Below are 18,535 nucleotides of genomic sequence, written 5' to 3' on the forward strand. Positions count from 1 at the left end.
TGGGCAAGCCCCTTCCCAGCATTCTAAAACACTTTCTGATTGGGGGGTGGGGGTGAGACAAGGTCTCAGACTGGCCTCAAAATCTCCAACGTTCCACACCTCAGCGTCCCTAGACCTGGGGTCACAAGTGTACAGTATCCAGTAACAAACTATGTCCGTGAGTGGTCTCGGTCTGAGGGTCCTAATGGGGCAGGGAGACTTACCGAGCCTTCCTCCAGCGCTCTGCGCAAGCCGGGCAGGTCCACCTCGGGGCACCAGACCTCAGCTATGAGGCACTTGTTGGTGACGTCAAAGCTGCACATGTTGAGCATGTGGTAGATGGCTTTCATCTTCCGCACCTGTATCACACGGCTGCACACGGACTCGGCAGCCTTGCACAGCACTTGCCGCAGGTAGTCCTCCGTTTTGTGCAGCACCTGTGGGAGCAAGCACAGGCTTTGTGGCTGCACTCACAGATCTCGCCCACCGGCCTGACCTCCTTTAGGGAGCTCGCCCAAGGAGGATCATTCCAGGCACCTGCTCCTACGGCGGCCACGAATGGTCAGAGGCTGCCGGCTTAGCAAGGGAACACACTAGGTGGCCTCCAGGAACAGAGCACTGAAAAGCTCAGATATCCTGTCAGTGGTGGCCAGACACAAGGGTGGCCTGACTGGCTCACACAGCCCTTTGCCTCTCACCTCACCTCGGCCTGGCCTACCTCCGATCCCCTGGAAGCCAGCAGTCCCATCTCCAGCCCTTAGGTTTCCAGGTATAGAAATCTGCTTCCTGCCCTCAGTGCTACAAGACTCCTCAGTGACACAGAGGGATTCAGCAGGAAGGTGGGACGGCCCCATCTCTCGAGCTTGTCTTCACCGCTCAAATAATGATTTGGTTTACCAGAGAGACATGGAGGGCTTTTCCCTTCACTACTCCCTGGGTCTGTAACTGCAAAACAGAGGCTCCAATGGCAGGAATGTGTGGTGACCGTCCACAACCAGACACCCGGCTGACAGAGAAAGCAGTCCCCAGCCCTGGCTTACTCACAGTGTAAAGGTCTTGGATCCGAGTATTGAGCCCCTCCTGGATCTCCCTGCGCTCCTCGGCCGTGTTTGGATACGGGTAGATGTGGCAGTGGTAACTAGGGGACAGAATTCAACAGTCTAGAGGGACAAGGAGGGCTGCCAGGGCAAGCCCCAGACTCTACTCAAGCCAGGCACACCTCCTCCAGCACCAGGAGGGCAGTCATTGAAGGATTCAGTCACAGCCGCTGTGGGAAGGCCTGGCGTGCAACTCAGTAGGCCACAAAGTAAATGGATCCCAAGACCAGCTCGGCTCCAGACCCGCTATGGTGGCTCCAGACCCGCTGTTGTGGCTCCAGACTGCCATTCCCAATCCTCCCTTCCTAAATGCACCTGAGCTTAAGACCCACCAAGCCAGGTAAAAGCACACCTTAAAAGGACATGATGCGGGGTTGGGGATTTAGCTCAGTGGTAGAGCGCTTGCCTAGGAAGTGCAAGGCCCTGGGTTCAGTCCCCAGCTCCAAAAAAAAAGAACCAAAAAAAAAAAAAAAAAGGACATGATGCCTGGGTGGTGTGACCCAGCCTGTAACCCAGCACCCAGGAGACAGAGGCAGGAGGATGCTCAAGGTGGCTCCTGCTTCAGGGTTGTCCTGCAGGGCCCCTGTCCCCAGACACCCAGACAAGAAACGGCAGTCGCCCCATGGTGCCTGCTGGGCTGTGCCTTTCCCTTCTGTGGGAGCCCCTCGGAAACACCATCCGGACCTCTCCCTGAAGCAGCCTGGTAAAGGCGGCAAAGGCGTGTGCGTCACCGAGCAGGTGTCCTAAGCTTTCTTTGTCACACTTTGTCACATATCTACTGCAAGGACAGAAGCTGGAACTGGAGAGATGACCTGGGTTCTGTTCCTAGTTTGAGCCACCCACATCCCATAGCTCTAACTCCAGGGATCCAATACCCAACACTAGGTGATTACAGACCGTCTCAAGTTGATGGTTTAACTAACTAGCTAACTAACTAACTAGCATACCAAACAAGTCCTAAAGGCATTAAATAAACAAAAGAATCAGAGGCCCGGCGTAGCTCAGTGGGAGAACCTGCTTAGCATGAGAGAGGGTCTAGGTTCCCTTCCCAGTACTGGAAACAGGAAGGCATCAACTCAATAAAGCCTCTCTCTTCTCACCAGTCACAGATCTTCTTAACCTTGTGGCCAATCTGCTCTCCCCAAAACGAGATCAGGAACACATACCACTTTATGACTTCACCCTACAACGACGAACAGGGAGGGAATGGTGAGTTCTGTGCACACCCTCAACCCTGGTGGCTGCCACTCTCCCAGACCAAGTTCACTGCCTGGGGCAGAGGGTGCAGTGGCTCTAATAGAAGCACACCCATGAGCATGGTTCGCCCACTCACCAAGACCACCCCTAAGCTGGCAAACACGCCGGCTCACAGCGTCTGCAGAGCCACACTCCCCAGTAAGAGGTGAGCATACTGGGCCGAGTTCTGCCTTCTCCCAATTCAGTCTTTACGCTGTAACCGAGTGCCCTCCCCACCACTGCCTCGCCTTTCCTGTATGTTCCTGTTGTGTTGATGACGGTACTGTTTAAGATGGCCACTGTGCTGGTTTGAATATGGTTGGCCCAGTGGCCCTATTAGGAGGTATGCCTTGATGGAGTAGGTATGGCCTTGTTGAAGGAAGTGTGTCACTGTGGGGGTGAGCTTTGAGACCCTTCTCCTAGCCACCTGGGAGACAGTCTTCTACTGTGGATTTGGAAAGCAGTGGAATGCTTTCAGTGGGACGTAAGGGGCTATCCCAGGAGGAATATGGAAGATTCTGTTGCTGGGCTAATTTGAGCTGTGGAATCCTGGCTCTAGAGGTTTTAGAGAAGACTGTTTTTGTGGTATTTTGATGCAGAATGTGGCTGCTTTTTGCCCTTGTATGAAGAGTCTATCTGAGGCTAAGGAAAAGAGATTTGTATTAACTGCATTGACAAAGGAGTCTTGGAAAAGCCCAGCAGAGCCTTTGTTCTCTGGTTTAGACTCATGAAGAGCGTTCTGATCAAGCACAGTAAGCTAGTCAGCTGGAGCTAAGGAATTAGTGGTGATTATGAGGAGCCCAGCATCACTGAGGTGAAATTTGGGAAGTGCTTTCTGAGAGGACAAAGAAGCTGTGATCCGGAGATAGCCACCATGGTACCTCATGCTGCGGCAGGACTTGGTAATTGGTAAGAATCATCCAGGTGGTACTGGTTTTGAAGGCATGAAGGAGTCATGGCAAACTGTTGTGGCTTGGTACTGAGAGGACAGGGAAGACTACTGGTGAAGGTGCAGCCTTCCAGGATTGAAGGAGTTGTGCAAAGAAGTTGAGGCCTGGCACCATGAAGGGAACCTCTTAGTAAAGCCTAGTTGCAACGGAAGACCCCAGTGTACTGGAGATGCCAGTACCATGGGACGACCAAGAGCAGCAGCAGCAGTGGAGTGGATCAACCTGAGCTTGGAGTGCTGCAGAGGGCAGAGCTGGAGAAGTGACGCCAGCCCTTTGGAGGAGCCCAGAAGATCGTGTGTGGATCCCAGACACTGGAACAAGAAGCTGTAACATTGAAGTTGCCTTGGAGACCCCAAGATGTTAGAGATGTCAGAGCCATGGGATACCAGCCAAGGAGAGCTGCACATTGTTGAGGCTGCTGTAGACTATGGGGACTTTGGAAGTTGGACTAAATACAGTTTGCATTATGCTATGTTTAGATATGGCCCCCAAAGACCCATGTGTTTGAACAAGCCTATGGGGGCCAGGGAGTGGAATGTGGTGGTTTGAATATGCTTGGCCCAGGGAGTGGCACTATTAGGAGGTGTGGCCTTATTGGAGGAAGTGTGTCACTGTGAGTGTGGGCTTTGAGACCGTCCTCTTAGCAACGTGAAAGACAAGTGTCCTGTTTGCCTTTAGAACAAGATGTAGAACTCTCAGCTCCTCCTGCACCATGCCTGCCTGGATGCTGCCAAACTCCCACCTTAATGATAATGGGCTAAATGAACCTCTGAACATGTAAGCCAGCCCCAATTAAATGGTATCCTTTATAAGAGTTGCTTTGGTCATGGTGTCTCTTCAAAACCCTAACTAAGACAGCCACCAAGGAAGATATCTAGAATTCGGTGAGAGCAGTCTTCTGGAAATCTGTGCAGATGAGCCTTGCTCACCAGCAGTCACAGTTAAAAAGAGTCAACAGTGCATGGGAAGCGTGTCGAAGAGACTTGGTTCACTGATGAACAGTGACCAGAGATGCTGGAGAAACAAGCCCAGGCTGCCCCAGGAACAGAGAAACCCCATAATATTTGCTGAGTGTTTACAGTGTCTTTGAACAACATATTTCTGTGAGTAATGAGGATAAGCCGTCACTACAAATGTTCAACAAAATGGATTTCTACGAAGCCCAGCTGGGGTGTGCAGAACTCGTCTGGTATGAACGAGGGCCTGGGCTCCATCCCCAGCACTGACTGCAAGGCTGAGAGCAGTAAGCTGAGGAGATGTCATAGGCCAGATGGCGGAAACGTTACAGAAAAGGCCAGGTTAGAGAAGCAGTGAGGCAGGTGTGTGGCCATCTTCAACTGGTGGGAAAGAAGGACCCCGAAAAGAGACTGTTAGGTGTTGAGAAAATGAAGGACCAGGGGAAAGACTGGAGCAAAAGAAAGCCCACAAAGCAGTAAGCTGGGAGAGGGGAGCCTCCCCAGGCCCAGACAGAAGGATGTGAGAAGAACAGACAGGGACCCAGCCACCACTGGGAAGGGGCTTCTGCTGGAAGCCACGGGACGATTCTAAGAGTGAGGCGCCCTGGCAGAGTTGGCTGGATGCTGGGGTGAGACGGGGCAGGCGAGGCAGGGGTGACACTGTGGCATGGGCTACTGAAACCTAGGGCTAAGAACAGTATAGCCAAGACCCCAACCAGAACGGGCTAAGCAGAGTCCAGCCTCTGAGCCTGGGGATAGAGTGGAGTGCAGAAGATGCTGGGTGCCCTGAGGCCTGTGGAATGAGCCTTAGACACGGAGCTGCCACTTCCTGAGATGGGATGTGGAGAACTGTGGGGCTCAGTGTTGTGAGGTAGAAGCATCTTTGGGTATTCACATAATGGCATGCGTATACAGGCAAAAGGCTGGTGTGTGCGCACACAGGCCGAGCCCGGGCTCTGCAAACTCAATGCTGAAGCTCCCGCCCGCCTCTGACGGGCACTCACCGTCTCAGGGTCTTCCAGGGCCTCGTCCAGCTCTGCATAGGTCACAATGGTGTACCCTTTGCAGGCCCGCCACAGCATTCTTTCAAATGCTTCCACTTTGCCTTGCTGAATCAGGCCAGAAACGAATCTGCGAGACAGCAAAGACCCCTGGCATTAGAGGACTGAGAAGACCTCTGTCTCCTGCAGGCCAAGAGGCTGGTGTGAGAACCGTCAAGCAGCAAGATGTCCGTGAGCTGGACAACCGAGTGCTGAAGCCGCCTTTCCCAGGGCTGAGTGAGGGGAAAGCCGGAGAATCTCAAGATCACACCCGGTAACCAACTGTTGTGCCCTTTACCCTGGGTCGGGGTGGGAAGACCCTATAGTGGCCAGTGTGGAAGACGGCAAGCTCCAGATGCCAGCAAGGTGAGGAGATGGGGGAGTCACCATGGCCATGACTTCTTGCCCAGAGGGCTGCTCCTCAGAAGAGTGATGGCCGGGGAGGTAAAGGAGGCTCTGCAGTTGTGGGTCCCACACACACGTGAGGAGTCTGCCCTGAGCACACGGCCAGAGCGTAGATTGCAGCCAGGATTTTGGTATCAGTTTGCATCACTTCCAAAAACAACAACAACAACAACACCAACAACACCAACAACACCCCTGTTCTAAGAAATAAAAAATGGCCCTGGGTGACAGCGCTCCCAGCTACCCGTGAACGCGACAAGTCTCTCCAAAGGAATGTGACGATACCAATCTGCACTGGGTGCTCATAAGGAACTTAGGGATGGGAACAACTCTTAGCTGAAGAACTGATTGTTACAGAGCGCTTGCCCAGAGCATGCCAGGCGCTGGCTTCCATCTCAAGGAACAGAGCAAAGAGAAACAGGGCTTGAGGAGTGAGGATGCCTGGGCCACGCCCAACCCTACACAGTGGAAAGAAAACTCTCCTCTGCCCTCCACGAGCACACCAGAGTGTGCATGCACCGACCCCCAAACACACATACTAGACAGGGGAAATAGGAAAGCAGGAGATGGCTCAGCGGTTAAGAACACTAGGTGTTCTTCCAGACGGCCTGGGTTCGATTCCCAGTACCCTCGAGGTGGCTCAGAGCGGCCTGTAACTTCAGTTCCAGGATCTGCTGACCTCTGTGAGACCCAGGCACACTCATGGTATCCAGACAGACCAACAAGCAAAACAGCATGTACATAATCCTTTTTAAAATTAAAAATAAAAAAAAGAACATACTTTAAAAAGTAAAATTTAAAGTGAGCGGTCACAAATTACACGAGTAAATGAAAATACACTCTCATCGGTTCGGTAAAGCGGAAGGAACAAACAGCAGTGCCAGCTGCAGTGACACGCACCTGCCATCCCTACACCTGGGAGGCTGAAGCAGGAGGATCAGAAGCTGAAGGTCATCCTCAGCTACACAGTGAGTTTGAGGCTAGCCTGGGCTACACAGTGAGTTTGAGGCCAGCCTGGGCCACATAGTGAGTCTGAGGCCAGCCTGGGCTACAGGACACCTTATCTCAAAGAAGAAGGAAAAAGAGGGCAAGGATAACCAACAACACAGGAAACAAAAGGAACGGAGGGCAGGCGCGGCCCCTGGGAGCATCACTTAGCCCAGACCCAGAGAGTGGCTCAGCGGGAATAGCGCATGCTGTCCAGCCTGAGCTACATTCCCAGAACCCACGTGTGTAAGGGAGCACGGACTCCTTCATCCATCCTCTGACTTCTGGGCACTCGGGTAAATCAACGTAGGGAAAAACAAAAAACAGGGCACAAAAACCAACCATCAACCCAGAAGGGACCCCTGTTTCCACCGCAGGACTTGGTGCTTGAAAGACCAATTATGTTGGGCTCACGGGGTCAACACTGGGGAACACAGATGTGACTTCCCTCCAACTCAATAGACCAAGAGAAGAAATGCCTTCGGCCTTCAGTTACATCAATACTGTGGGATTAAGTCCAACGTACAGGAGCCCAGTGTTCTCTGAGAGACGCTCACTCTGGATCAATCGCCATCTGTAAATGGCCCATTCACCCATCTGTGGCCTGAGTCTCCTATTCTACAGGAGGGGCTTGGCGCTCACTGTCACCTACCCCAGCTTGGCGCCCAGCCGCTGCATGCAGCTGTAGTCCAACAGAGAGTCGCTCTCTAAGGCGGGGAACTCTTCGTAAGTTGGCTCAAACTGGAAAGACACAGAAGCAGGCACGTGTTAACAGGCTCCTCCCTCACAACCAGCTTCCAGACAAGCGCACAGAGGTACTGCACACCTAGGAACAGACGACAACCATGACAGGTAAACTGCCACAAGGAAAGCCACACTGCCAAACCTGACAGGTGGACGAACGGCTGGAGACACTCAGAGGAGAGCGGTTCTAAGTGAGGCTGCACCTCAGCTCAGGAGACAAAGACCGTGTCTAGGGTCACTACTACAGCAAGTGAGAGGAACCTCGGAAGGGACGGGCGGGCTCTATCCTATGCGCAGCTCAGTGTGCTGCAGGCCCTGACTGGGATGCAGCGCTTGGAGCACACGGTGATGCTGGATCCACACAAACACCCTCAGCCCACCGAGCCTGCGTGGCACCAGCATGAACCAGTCTTCTCTCATGAGGGGGTTCTTCATGCTCCCTATTCACGGCCTTTTAGAAAAACAAAGATTTTTTTTCCCCATAACCACAAAATATTGGGCTTGGGGCTGGAGAGATAGCCTAGTGGTTAAGAGCACCTGCTGCTCTCTCAGAGTTTCCGGATTCAATTCCCAGCCCACATGGCTCGCTGTTCATTAACTGTTAACTCCGGTTTCATGGTACCAGATGCCCTCTTGTGGCCCTGTGGGCACTGCACATACTTGGTCCACAGACATGGATGTAGGCAAAACACCCATACACACAAAATAATGAAATACACCAGAGGATGGAAAGAGGGGTTAGGAATGCTGACTGCTCTTCCAGAGGACCTGGTTCGACTCCCAGCAGTCACACGGCAGCTCACAATCCTCTATAACGCACATGTGTAGTGTATGGGTATATATGCAGGGAAAACACCACTACACATGTAATAAAAACATGAAAACACAGTTTTCAAAAAATTAAAGACAAACCAAACCATCTTTTTCTCAACTGTAAACTTCACGGTGGGAAATAGTGTCCCTGCTAAAAGCAGCAGCACAGGAAGCGAAGCAGAGGCTGAGGCAGACCACTTAAAACACACGAAGCAAATACACATCTATGCCAAGCACGGAGGCTCCCGCCTATAATCCCAGCACTCACTCCAGTTCCAAGGACAGCCTGGGCTACCAGTGAGAGCTCAGCTCAGTCAGCAGGGTGCTGGCCAAGTGTGGCAGAGGCGACTTTAACTCCAGGACTGGGGAAGCAGAGGCACAGGTTGCACAGAGAGTGCAGGGCCAGCCAGGCTACACAAGGCTGAGCCGAGACTAAACAGAAAGGCAACCCATGTAAATGAACTGACAAACCACACAGGCAGCGGTGGCGGGCCCTGCAGGTATGCTTCTCCTGCGGACACGTACCTCCACGTTCCGTTTAAGGAAGGTCTTGGTGACCCTCAGCATGTGGGTATACTCCACCAGCTCCAGCAGGTTCTTCCTCAGCTTCTCCTTGTTCTTGGTGACTTCTCTGAGCTCCACCTCGAGCTTCTGCAGCTGCTCCTACAATGCACAGCTGCCGGTGAGAACAGGGCTTAGTCTGAGGACGCTCCCACAACCCTGAGGTCACCGGGGTTCAAAAAAGCCACAGTGCCTGGTGACAAGCCAGAATGCAAGCGTGCTGAGTGGGGGTGTGAGATTGCAAGGCTCGCCGGCTCGTTTCAGTCCATGGTGGGAACCACACACATCACCTGCCATCAAACATCTGCAGGCTGCAGAGACCCAGCACCTGCAGGCCACACTTTCCTTCAGCCGCTTGTCCATCCCACACGCTCAGTCTATATTTCCTTTTGTTTTGATGGAAATAATCTAAGACCATCTTTTCAGAGCACGTTCCCCTGTCTCCAGCTTAAGAGAGTCCCCATTTGGTCCCACCAGGGATAAAAGTTTCAGTGGTCACAACCTAGTGTCCTCATCCTTCAAGCCCCAGACACAGTCTTTGTAAAACAAACCACTGAATCAATGCAAATTCACTCAAAATCACCTGTCCTGTGCCGTCTTACTGTGCTCTGCATCAAAGCTCTCAGAGTCACTGCTGCCCGGAACTATGTCACCACCAGGCACTGTCCATAGTTTCACCATAACCATGCCACCCAGCCGAACCAGAGGATTGCCACTGCTGCTGGGAGGGTGCCATGCTTGACATAAGCTCACACACCAAGTGGCTGGCTACTTCCTCCCAGACAGGACAGCGGGCCACAGAAGGGCCTCAGCAATGCCATGGCCATATTTCAAAAGAGTGAGGAAGAGCCACCATATTTCTTGAGTGCCAACCCCAACAAGAAGTCTAGAAGGGCCGACGTGCTAGTGCAGGCCTTTAATCCCAGCACTCAGAACCAGAGGCAAACAGATCTCTATGAGTTCAAGGCCAACCTGTTCCAAGCCAGCCAGGGTTATAGACTGAGAGAAAAAAAAAAGGCTGGAGTCTGCAGTCTCAGACAACACCCTGTGTTGGTAGGCAAGGTGGGATGGTGGTACCATATCCTCCGGCCCCAACATGGTGACCTCCTTCTGGGAGCCTGGAGTGGGAAGGACATGAAGGCCCAGGCCTGCAGCCCCCAGCCCTGGAGCTCACACAGTGTGCTAGGATGGGTGGTCCCAGAGAGAGCATCCTGAAACGTCCCACACCACCACAGAAACTAAAATCTCCTTAGCCTCCCTCCAACAGCAGTCCACTACAGTCAGACAAACCGAGGTACAGGTCACTGAGGGATTGCTACCCACTGTTCTTTTGTCAGCCACAGCTCAGGGAAGAGAGGCAGAGGAGTGTCAAGCACTGTGAAGGTGACCTGGTAGCCCTGGAACTTTTGCTGACAGCGTCTTGACGAGCGAGTTACCTGCATTTCTAGAACATGTTTAACAGGTGGTGCGGGAGGACTGGCCTCTCCCTCAGGCAGGGGAATATCAGCTCTGGTGATTTCCTGCACCAGGTACACTGTGAAAAGAAGATGCAGAGTCAGACAGGCTCCCTGTGACCCTTTGCGATCGGAACCCTGGTAGCCCCAACCTGCTGTGTGCCCAGATCCCACCTGTCCCTGTCACCTCCTGCATGCACTGGTTAGAGCTACCCAGCTTCTTACATAACTAAAACCCAGGCTAAAACAGGGGAAGACACTGAAGGTGCAGACCTGTACCCCCATCAGAGGCAGTGAGCTGGCCAGCATTCCCTGCAAGAGGGAACCCAGAGTCAAAGTCACAGTGGATCCAGACTCCCCTGCAAGGCACCAGGCAGCTCTTTGCTCTGCTTTGAGGAGCCTCACTCTACACACACAATCTGTCCACAGGTGATGATGTCACTCAAACACATGATCTATTAATATGCAAATAACTAGCACCTTAAGCAAGAGATTCCCCATGACTACAGGTCATTGTTAACATTAGGGCTAGAAGCCAGGCAAAGTGGCGCATGCCTTCGATCCCAACACTCGGGAGGCAGAGACAAGTGGATCTCTTAGTTCAAGACCAGCCTGGTCTACACAAAGAGTTCTAGGCCAGCCAGGGCTACACAGAGAAACACTGTCTTGAAAAACAAAACAAAACAAAAAATCTGATAAATATATATTAGGGCTGGAGAGGTGGTTCAGAGGACCCAGTCCAGTTCCCAGTATCCACAGGAGGCCGCTCACAACTGGACCTCATGTGGACAACAGTTCCAGGAGATCTGATGGCCTCTTCTGGCTTCGCTGGGCATGACACTTATATGTTCACAGCCACGCACTGATGTACAATTAAAAGTAATAAACATGTTCAAAACACTATTGTTAATTTAAAATCCTTAACTAAAAGTTCAAGTTTCATCTAGAGCAATGGCTTGGAACTTAGCACTGAGTGCTCTTCCAGAAGACCCAAGTTCAATCCCCAGCTCCCGCACTGGGCAGCTCACAGCCGCCTGTAACTCTAGCTCCAGGAGACACGACACACCTCTATTTTCCAAGGGTTTATCGGCACTCTGTGTCATGGACACAGACAGACAGATAGACAGACAGGCAGGCAGGCAGACAGACAGATACACACAATTAAAAGTAGTAAAAATAAATCTTAAAAAAAAAAAAAAAAGAAGAAGGCTGGGTGTTGCTGCTCCGGGCTGTCACATCGTCCACTATATGAAAGAAAAGCGGAGGGTCAGTAGTCTAAGGTCCGCCTCAGGTACATATTGTGCTTGAGTCCAGTCTGGGCTGCATGAGACCTTGACCATCCTATTCCCAGTCCATCCTCCCTCAAAAGAAAGAAAGAAAGAAAAGAAAAAAAAAATCTCTAAATTAAGGGGAGCTCCTCGATGAGGAGTTACTAGCAACTGAGGGCAACTAGCACAGGCAGGGTCCGTCCTCTTTGGGAGCTCTGGCCACCAGTCACCTGCCTGTGTCCTAGTAGAAGCCCCAAGGCCACGCACATGGATGCCATAGGGGGACTAGGTAGGTCGTTAAAGGAAAACAGGACAGGAAGTTGAGAGAGGGAAGTGTTTTGGAGGGACTGGGGGATGTGCAGGTGTAGGAAGACGGGGGGGGGGGGGGGGGGGGAGGGCAAATACGATCAAGATGCCCTGTGCATGTACACAATTTCAAAGTAAAAAAAAAAATTCCTAATTAAAAAAAAATAACAATTAACAATCAGAAATCATTCTAAGGGGCTGGCGGGATGGCTCGACGGCTCTACTCATCCAGAGGTCCTGAGTTCAATTCCCAGCAACCACACGGTGGCTCACAACCTCTTCTGGCATGCAGGTGCACATGCAGCTAGAGCACGCATGTACATAAAATAAATAATAAAAATCTTAAAAAAAGAAATTACACCTAACCCAGCCTCCTGACTAATACCACAGCTTTTAGAGATGAAGGAAATCCTGGGCATGGGTTTGGGCTGTATTAGTTAAGCAAGCACCAACCTACGCCACTCACAAAGGAAGCCCTGCTAAACACCAAGTGCTATCAAACCGGCTGTCAGCCATTTCCTGCCTTTCTTGTTCCGAAATAACAGCTTGAGTTGAGTGACAAATATTAACATGTATGCAAGGCACTTAACTTATAAAAGAAACTATATGAAATTGTCCGAATTAGCCATGACACGTGGACACCATGAAATTCTACTCAGCTCCCATCAAAACCGAAGCAGGGATCACCCCCTCCCCGACACACCACCCCTCTTTCTTCTTTCTTCTCCCCGCCCCCCACACAGGGTTTCTCTGTGTAGCTCTGGCTGTCCTGAAACTTGGGCTGTAGACCAGGCTGGCCTCAAACTCAGAGATCCACCTGCCTCTGCCTCCCAAGTGCTGGGATTAAAGGTGTGCGCCACTACCTGGCTTCTCTCTCTCTCCTATTCATCTGTGTTTTCTGAAAGAAACAGCTATGCTTATGTTAAGATTACAAAGTATTTAGACTAAAATAGAAGACGAACTTACCCAATATTCGTTCTAGTTCTTCACACCTCTTTACCTCACCAACGAATTTTCTTTGGAAAGAACTTACATTTTGGTTGAGCTGAGAAAAGAAAAGACAATTTTGTTCTTAAGTCCCTAGAATTTTAAATTTGCTTTTAGGTATCTAACTATTTAAACCATTTTTGGTGGGGGAATCAAATGTAGGCCTGGCTAAATTAAAATTTTTATTTTTAGTTACCTAATCCTTTGAAAGTTTGCTAGTGCTGGGTCACATTCTGCCACTGGGCTAAGGTAAAATCTGTTGCTAGGAAATTATCACTGCCAGAGGTTTGAGGGTCACACGCTGTCACCGGCTGGACAGGAGGGGAACTGGCAGCAGTTCCTAGACAGCAAGTTGGCAACTGTTACCAGAAAAGCCTGAAAAATAGCCCTTGACTCAGAAGTAACCGGTGGAAAACATTTAATTTAAAGAAAAACCATTCAAATCATGAATATGATATGAAACTCATAAGAACAGCAACTTCAGAGGAAGAGAAAATCTTCACCAAAAATCGAACAATAGGAAGTTGGTGGGCGGGGTTGGGGATTTAGCTCAGTGGTAGAGCGCTTGCCTAGCAAGCACAAGGCCCTGGGTTCGGTCCCCAGCTCTGAAGAAAAAAAAGAAGAAAAAAAAAAAAAAAAGAAGAAGAAAAGGAAGTTGGTGGGGGTGGAGGTCATTGGTGAGTGCCAGTCAAGGGCGCAGGAGACACATAAAAGTGGGAGTGGTGGGGTTGGGGATTTAGCTCAGTGGTAGAGCGCTTACCTAGGAAGCGCAAGGCCCTGGGTTCGGTCCCCAGCTCCGAAAAAAAGATCCCCCCCCAAAAAAAAAGTGGGAGTGGTGGCACACACCTATAATTTCAGCACTTGGGGGGGGGTGGAGGCAGGAGGATCATAAGTTCAAGGTCACGTCCGAGTACACTTGGGGTTCAAAGCCTTGCCTCAAAGCAAGCAGATATTAAAATGAGTTGAAAAGTTAGCATGCTAATTTCTTCCTAGACACACAGTAACCATTTACTCTTAACAATAGCAGTGGTCTCCCCCCACTTTCTGTTTGTTTGTTTCTGTTTTTCAAGACAGGGTTTCTCTGTGTAGCTCTGGCTAGTCTAGAACTCGGTCTGTAGACCAGGCCTCAGAGACGTGAGTGCCAGGAATAAAAGGTGCCATGTTCCAACTTTTCTAGTAATCGTTTATAAGGACGAGCATTTAGGGTCCAAGTTGCATCGGGCTTGGTACGGCATTTGCCCTGGGCTCCAGGACGAGACCCGGTATGAGACTGCTGGCACAGCACAGCAGCTGTCCCCACAGCCTCGGCGCCTGTTCGGGAATCTCGGCTTCTTTTAAAGCTTTAGCAAGATCAAAACTGCGGTTTCACTTCTGTCTTAATTCCCTCTCACTTCTGGAGGTCACTCTTATCCAGATGAATCAGACAGTGTGATGATGTTAGTGGAACTGAGAATGGGAACCAGGAGCCGGGAACCTGCTCCGTGTGCAGCCCCACTTGCTAGCTTTCTTTATATGGTGGCTTAACTCTTAACCGAACAGCAGGGTCTTTTATAAGGAGGTGCACTCCTTCCTCAAGGATTCGAACAGCCACCACCACCAGCAGCAGTGGCTTAGACTGTCAGTTTTTCTCTTGTGTGGGTTACAAATGTTTGGTTGTTTTTTGGGAGAAGGGGGGTGGGCGTTTACGATTGTAGTCACCTTAAGTCAAAGCTAATCGATTTAAAAGTATATTTCAACATGTTTTTTAAGTCTCTCTCTCTTTCTCTCTCTCTCATTTTGTGTGTGTGTATGTGTGCATGTGTGTGCACGCACATAAGTTCAGGTGCCTGAGGATGTCTTTTCTTTTCTTTTCTTTCTTTTTCTTTTTTTTCGGAGCTGGGGACCAAACCCAGGGCCTTGCGCTTGCTAGGCAAGTGCTCTACCACTGAGCTAAATCCCCAACCCCGTGCCTGAGGATGTCAAAGGAGCCGGAGAGAGCAAAGCAGCAAGTGCTCTTAATTGCTGAGACATCCCTCCCTAGAGCCTTTTTTGAGATGCTCCCTGTGCAGCCCAGGCAAGCCTTGACTTCATCCCCCTGCCTTAGCTGCCAGAGTGTTACAATACCACACCCAGCGCAGCAGTGGAGAGAGAACTACTGCACTCAACCTTTCCTGAGCATTTCCTTTCCCAGCAGCCAACGGGCCAAGAAGAAAAGCTGCCCTCAGCGTAGGACTGGAATTGAGCCTACCAGTCCCTTCAGAGCCACAGCCTCTCTTTCCAGGTCTTCCCACTGCAGTCACTACGGAAATCCTCACCACCTCCAAGGGTGATGAGCAGAAAGGCCTGAATAAGCTGAAGACGGGTCAGTGATCCCACCCCATGAGTGATCTCGGGACCCGACCAGAGCTTTAACACCGGTGCCTGAGCTGACGGGGCCTACACTGAGCACCCCTGAAGACTCAACAAAACGCCTTTGTTTTATTTCCCTCTTAGAAAGAGCAGCAGCACTTTCTCTCTGATAGACTCCCTGTTTCAAATGCTCCAGAGTCCACCCTGGATCTCGTGTAACGGCACTCAGTGAAACCCGAGGCTCTGAGCTGATGGGAGTGCTTGCCTTGATCAGTCCCTGAGATTGCAGCTCGATAACGTCTTGGCTTGAGTCTTGACAGGGTGGAATGGACAGACCGGATAGAAAAGCCTGCTTCCTTTACGACTGTAGCCTGGATCTCTCTGGTGCTACCCAAAGCACCACACCCTCCCTGTCAGATACGAAGAGCCAAGGGCTGAAGTTCAAGTGGCTCCCGGACCCAGGAAGGGCACTGCACCTCGCCTGCTCCTTCACCTGTCATTTAGGAGTCTCCCACAGACTGTAGGTAGAGATGCTCCCTCTTGAGAGTAAGGACCCATCAGAAAGATACTGGGAAATGGCCAGGAGCCCACACTAGTGGGGTTCAAGGCCATTAGTAGGTATCAGGGCCTTTTCCGCAATCTTCCTGCCCTGTTCTCCATAACACGAATCATTGTAGCTCATGATTGGTGTCTCTCTGTTGTCCTCCCAGACTGTGAGCCCCTACAGCACAGGGACTTCATCTGCCTCACTCGCCGAGTCCCCAAGGCTAGAAGTCACTCAATCAAAGCTTTTGTATTCATCCAACAATCGTTTATTAACGCCAATAAATGCCAGGGCCCGTGCCACCCGTGGAAAATGAAGAAAAGAACAAGTTGAGCAAGGTCCTGACCCTTAAAGGTTGGCAGAGCACACAGGTCGAACATCAGCCAATGGCTGTGTCCACAAGTGTGTTATTATAGTTGCAGTGGCAGCCTCCATTCCACACCTACTGAGTGTGACCCAGGTCCTTGTCACTTGCCAACCATGCCAGCGCGTCATGACACAGGAGTCAAAAATTCAAAAGCTCTCTAAGGACTCACAACCTGTCAGACTGCCTCATCCCTCTTCCTGCCTCTCTTATCCCACCTAGTCCTGCTCAGAAGAGGTCCCTCTTTAGTCACCCAGGAAAACAATCTCTGGGGTACCTCCTCCTCCACACCTTCCCACTGCCAGCCCCTGTTCCATCCGGATCTCAGCTCAAAGACCATCTCCTTGGAGGAAGTCTCCCTTGACTGTCCTGAAAAGCCATCTCCAGAGACCCTCGTCTTTCTCCCTGACAGCTCCTGTCCCATCTGGGTCTCGGCTCAAAGGGGCCCCCTCTTGAGAGTAAGGACCCATCAGAGGGCCCTCCTTGGCTACCCTGCAAAGCCACCTCCCTGCCGGAGCCCCCACGGTGCCAGTCTGCTTTGGCGGCACCCAGCCCTGGATCCCACAGACTCGCAGGCCGCGGGACACTCACGTCTCGGAACTGCACCAGGCCCTTCTCGCCAAGCGCGCTCAGACACTCGTAGGCCGTGCCCGACTGCAGGAAGAGCTGCGCCAGGCACATGCTCTCGCTACGGAAGAGGGAGCCCATGGCGGCGCAGCCTCGTTCAGCCTCCTCGGCCCGCACACTCGCACCATGGGGCTCTCCTCCGCTGCCACCGCGGCCACCGCTCAGCGGCCGCCACAGATACCCGCCCCGCCCCGCCCACCGCCGCAGCCGGTTCCGGTTCCGCCCCGGGGAACCGCCCACCGCAGAATGACCAATGAACGGCAGGAATCGTGGCAGTCCGTCACTACGGCTCAGCCAATCGGCGCACAGGAGGCAGGATTCTCTAATTGGATGACCCCTGAGCGGCTTTTAGAGTTTATTGTTTCAGTAGTTCATTGGATTTTCGTGGATCCCAAACTGGTCTGAAGTTCACAATTCTCCTCCCTCAGCTTTCCAAGGACCAGGATAGTAGGCGTGCCCCACTACGGACAGCTACTTTTAATGTTTTTGTTTTATTGAAAACAGAGTCTATGTAGCTCTGGATGTCGTTATATAGATCTGTCAGCCTTTGCCTCCCAGGTGCTGGGTTTAAAGGCGTGCACCACCACGTCTGGCACTTCTTGAAGTCTTTTTTTCTCTTCTCTTTTCTCTCCTCTCCTCTCCTCTCCTCTCCTCTTCTTCTCCCCCTTTCCCCCTCTCCTTCCCTCTCCTCCCCTCTCCTCTTCCCTCTCTTTTCTGACAGGGTCTCATTATGTAACCCTGGCCGTTCTGGACTTCTCCATGTATACCAGACTGACCTCGAGCTCACCGAGATCATCCTGCCTCCACCTTCTTGTGCCGAAACTAAAGACATGCACCATCGTGCCCCGCGGGTTTATTTCATACATGTATACAACCAAATTATGATCGTATTCAGCCCGTTTCTCTATCCAACTCCCTCAGTATTCCAGAACGCTCCTCTCTCAATGTCATGTCTTCTTTTGTGATAATCCCCTAAATCCAATTAATGCTGTTCATGTGTGCTTGGGTATGAGGCCATGCACCAGAGGATGAGAAATCTACTTACCTATTTATGAGGTAGGGTCCCATGTATGTCAGGACAGCCTCAAACTTAATAAGTAGCTGAAGGGTGATTTTGAAATCCTGATCCTCTTTCATCTAAGCTATTCTGCCTCCCCCAGAGCTGGAATTACAGACAAGCATGACCACATCAGGTCCATGATATACTGGGGATGGAACCTGGGTCTTCGTACGTGCTAGGCGAGTATTCTTAATAACTTAGGCTTTAACAAAAAAAGAGTCCTGAGGTCTGGAAATGGCTCAGGAGTTAAGAACACTTACACCCTTGCAGTAAGCTTTACCCAATCAGGAGTCGCACAACCACCTGTAACTGCCGTTTCAGGAAACGCCTTCTACTGAGCGTGATAGGCTTTTCGCATGTATACACTCACACATAACTCTTTTAAAGAGATTTTTACTATTTTAAAGTGTGTGTATGTGCGCATGTGACCTGCAGAAGCCATAGGATTTAGACACACACACACACACACACACACACACACACACACACACACACACAAGAGCTAGAAGTAGAGTGAGCTGCCTGACATGGGGACCAAACTCAGGTCCTCTCAAAGGAGAATATGTGCTCTTAACCACTGAGCCATCTCTCCAGCCTGATGGGGGTTGGGAGGAGTCTCGTAACCATTCTGTGTGCTGTTAAGTTCTGTTTCAAGTATACAACAAACCTTTGAATCCTGGTGAAGGTACAGAGGGTGCAGCCATCATCCTTAGTCAGTCTGAGAACGTTCTATTAACCCACAAGATGCCAATTCAGTTGCAGTCAGCCACCTCCAGCTGCCTTTGTCACAGTGGATTTGCCAGCCTGGGAGGGGTGCAGGCCATGGAAC

General features: G+C 51.2%; 1 protein-coding gene across 1 annotated transcript in view; it reads right to left on the bottom strand.

Annotated features, from left to right (window-relative positions):
- Window positions 1-16,825, bottom strand: part of Atp6v0a2 (ATPase H+ transporting V0 subunit a2) — a 32,262-nt gene extending 15,437 nt beyond the window's left edge. Inside the window, 9 exon segments of the mRNA NM_053775.4 lie at window positions 204-416; window positions 1,024-1,117; window positions 2,177-2,259; window positions 5,223-5,349; window positions 7,303-7,391; window positions 8,733-8,870; window positions 10,205-10,302; window positions 12,763-12,841; window positions 16,611-16,825. Of these exon segments, the coding sequence (NP_446227.2) occupies window positions 204-416; window positions 1,024-1,117; window positions 2,177-2,259; window positions 5,223-5,349; window positions 7,303-7,391; window positions 8,733-8,870; window positions 10,205-10,302; window positions 12,763-12,841; window positions 16,611-16,727 (1,038 nt within the window). The 5' untranslated portion in view covers window positions 16,728-16,825.
- Between the last annotated feature and the right edge of the window lie 1,710 nt (window positions 16,826-18,535).

The sequence above is a fragment of the Rattus norvegicus genome, chromosome 12 (assembly GCF_021556685.1).
Source record: "Rattus norvegicus strain SHRSP/BbbUtx chromosome 12, alternate assembly SHRSP_T2T, whole genome shotgun sequence".
NCBI lineage: Eukaryota > Metazoa > Chordata > Mammalia > Rodentia > Muridae > Rattus > Rattus norvegicus.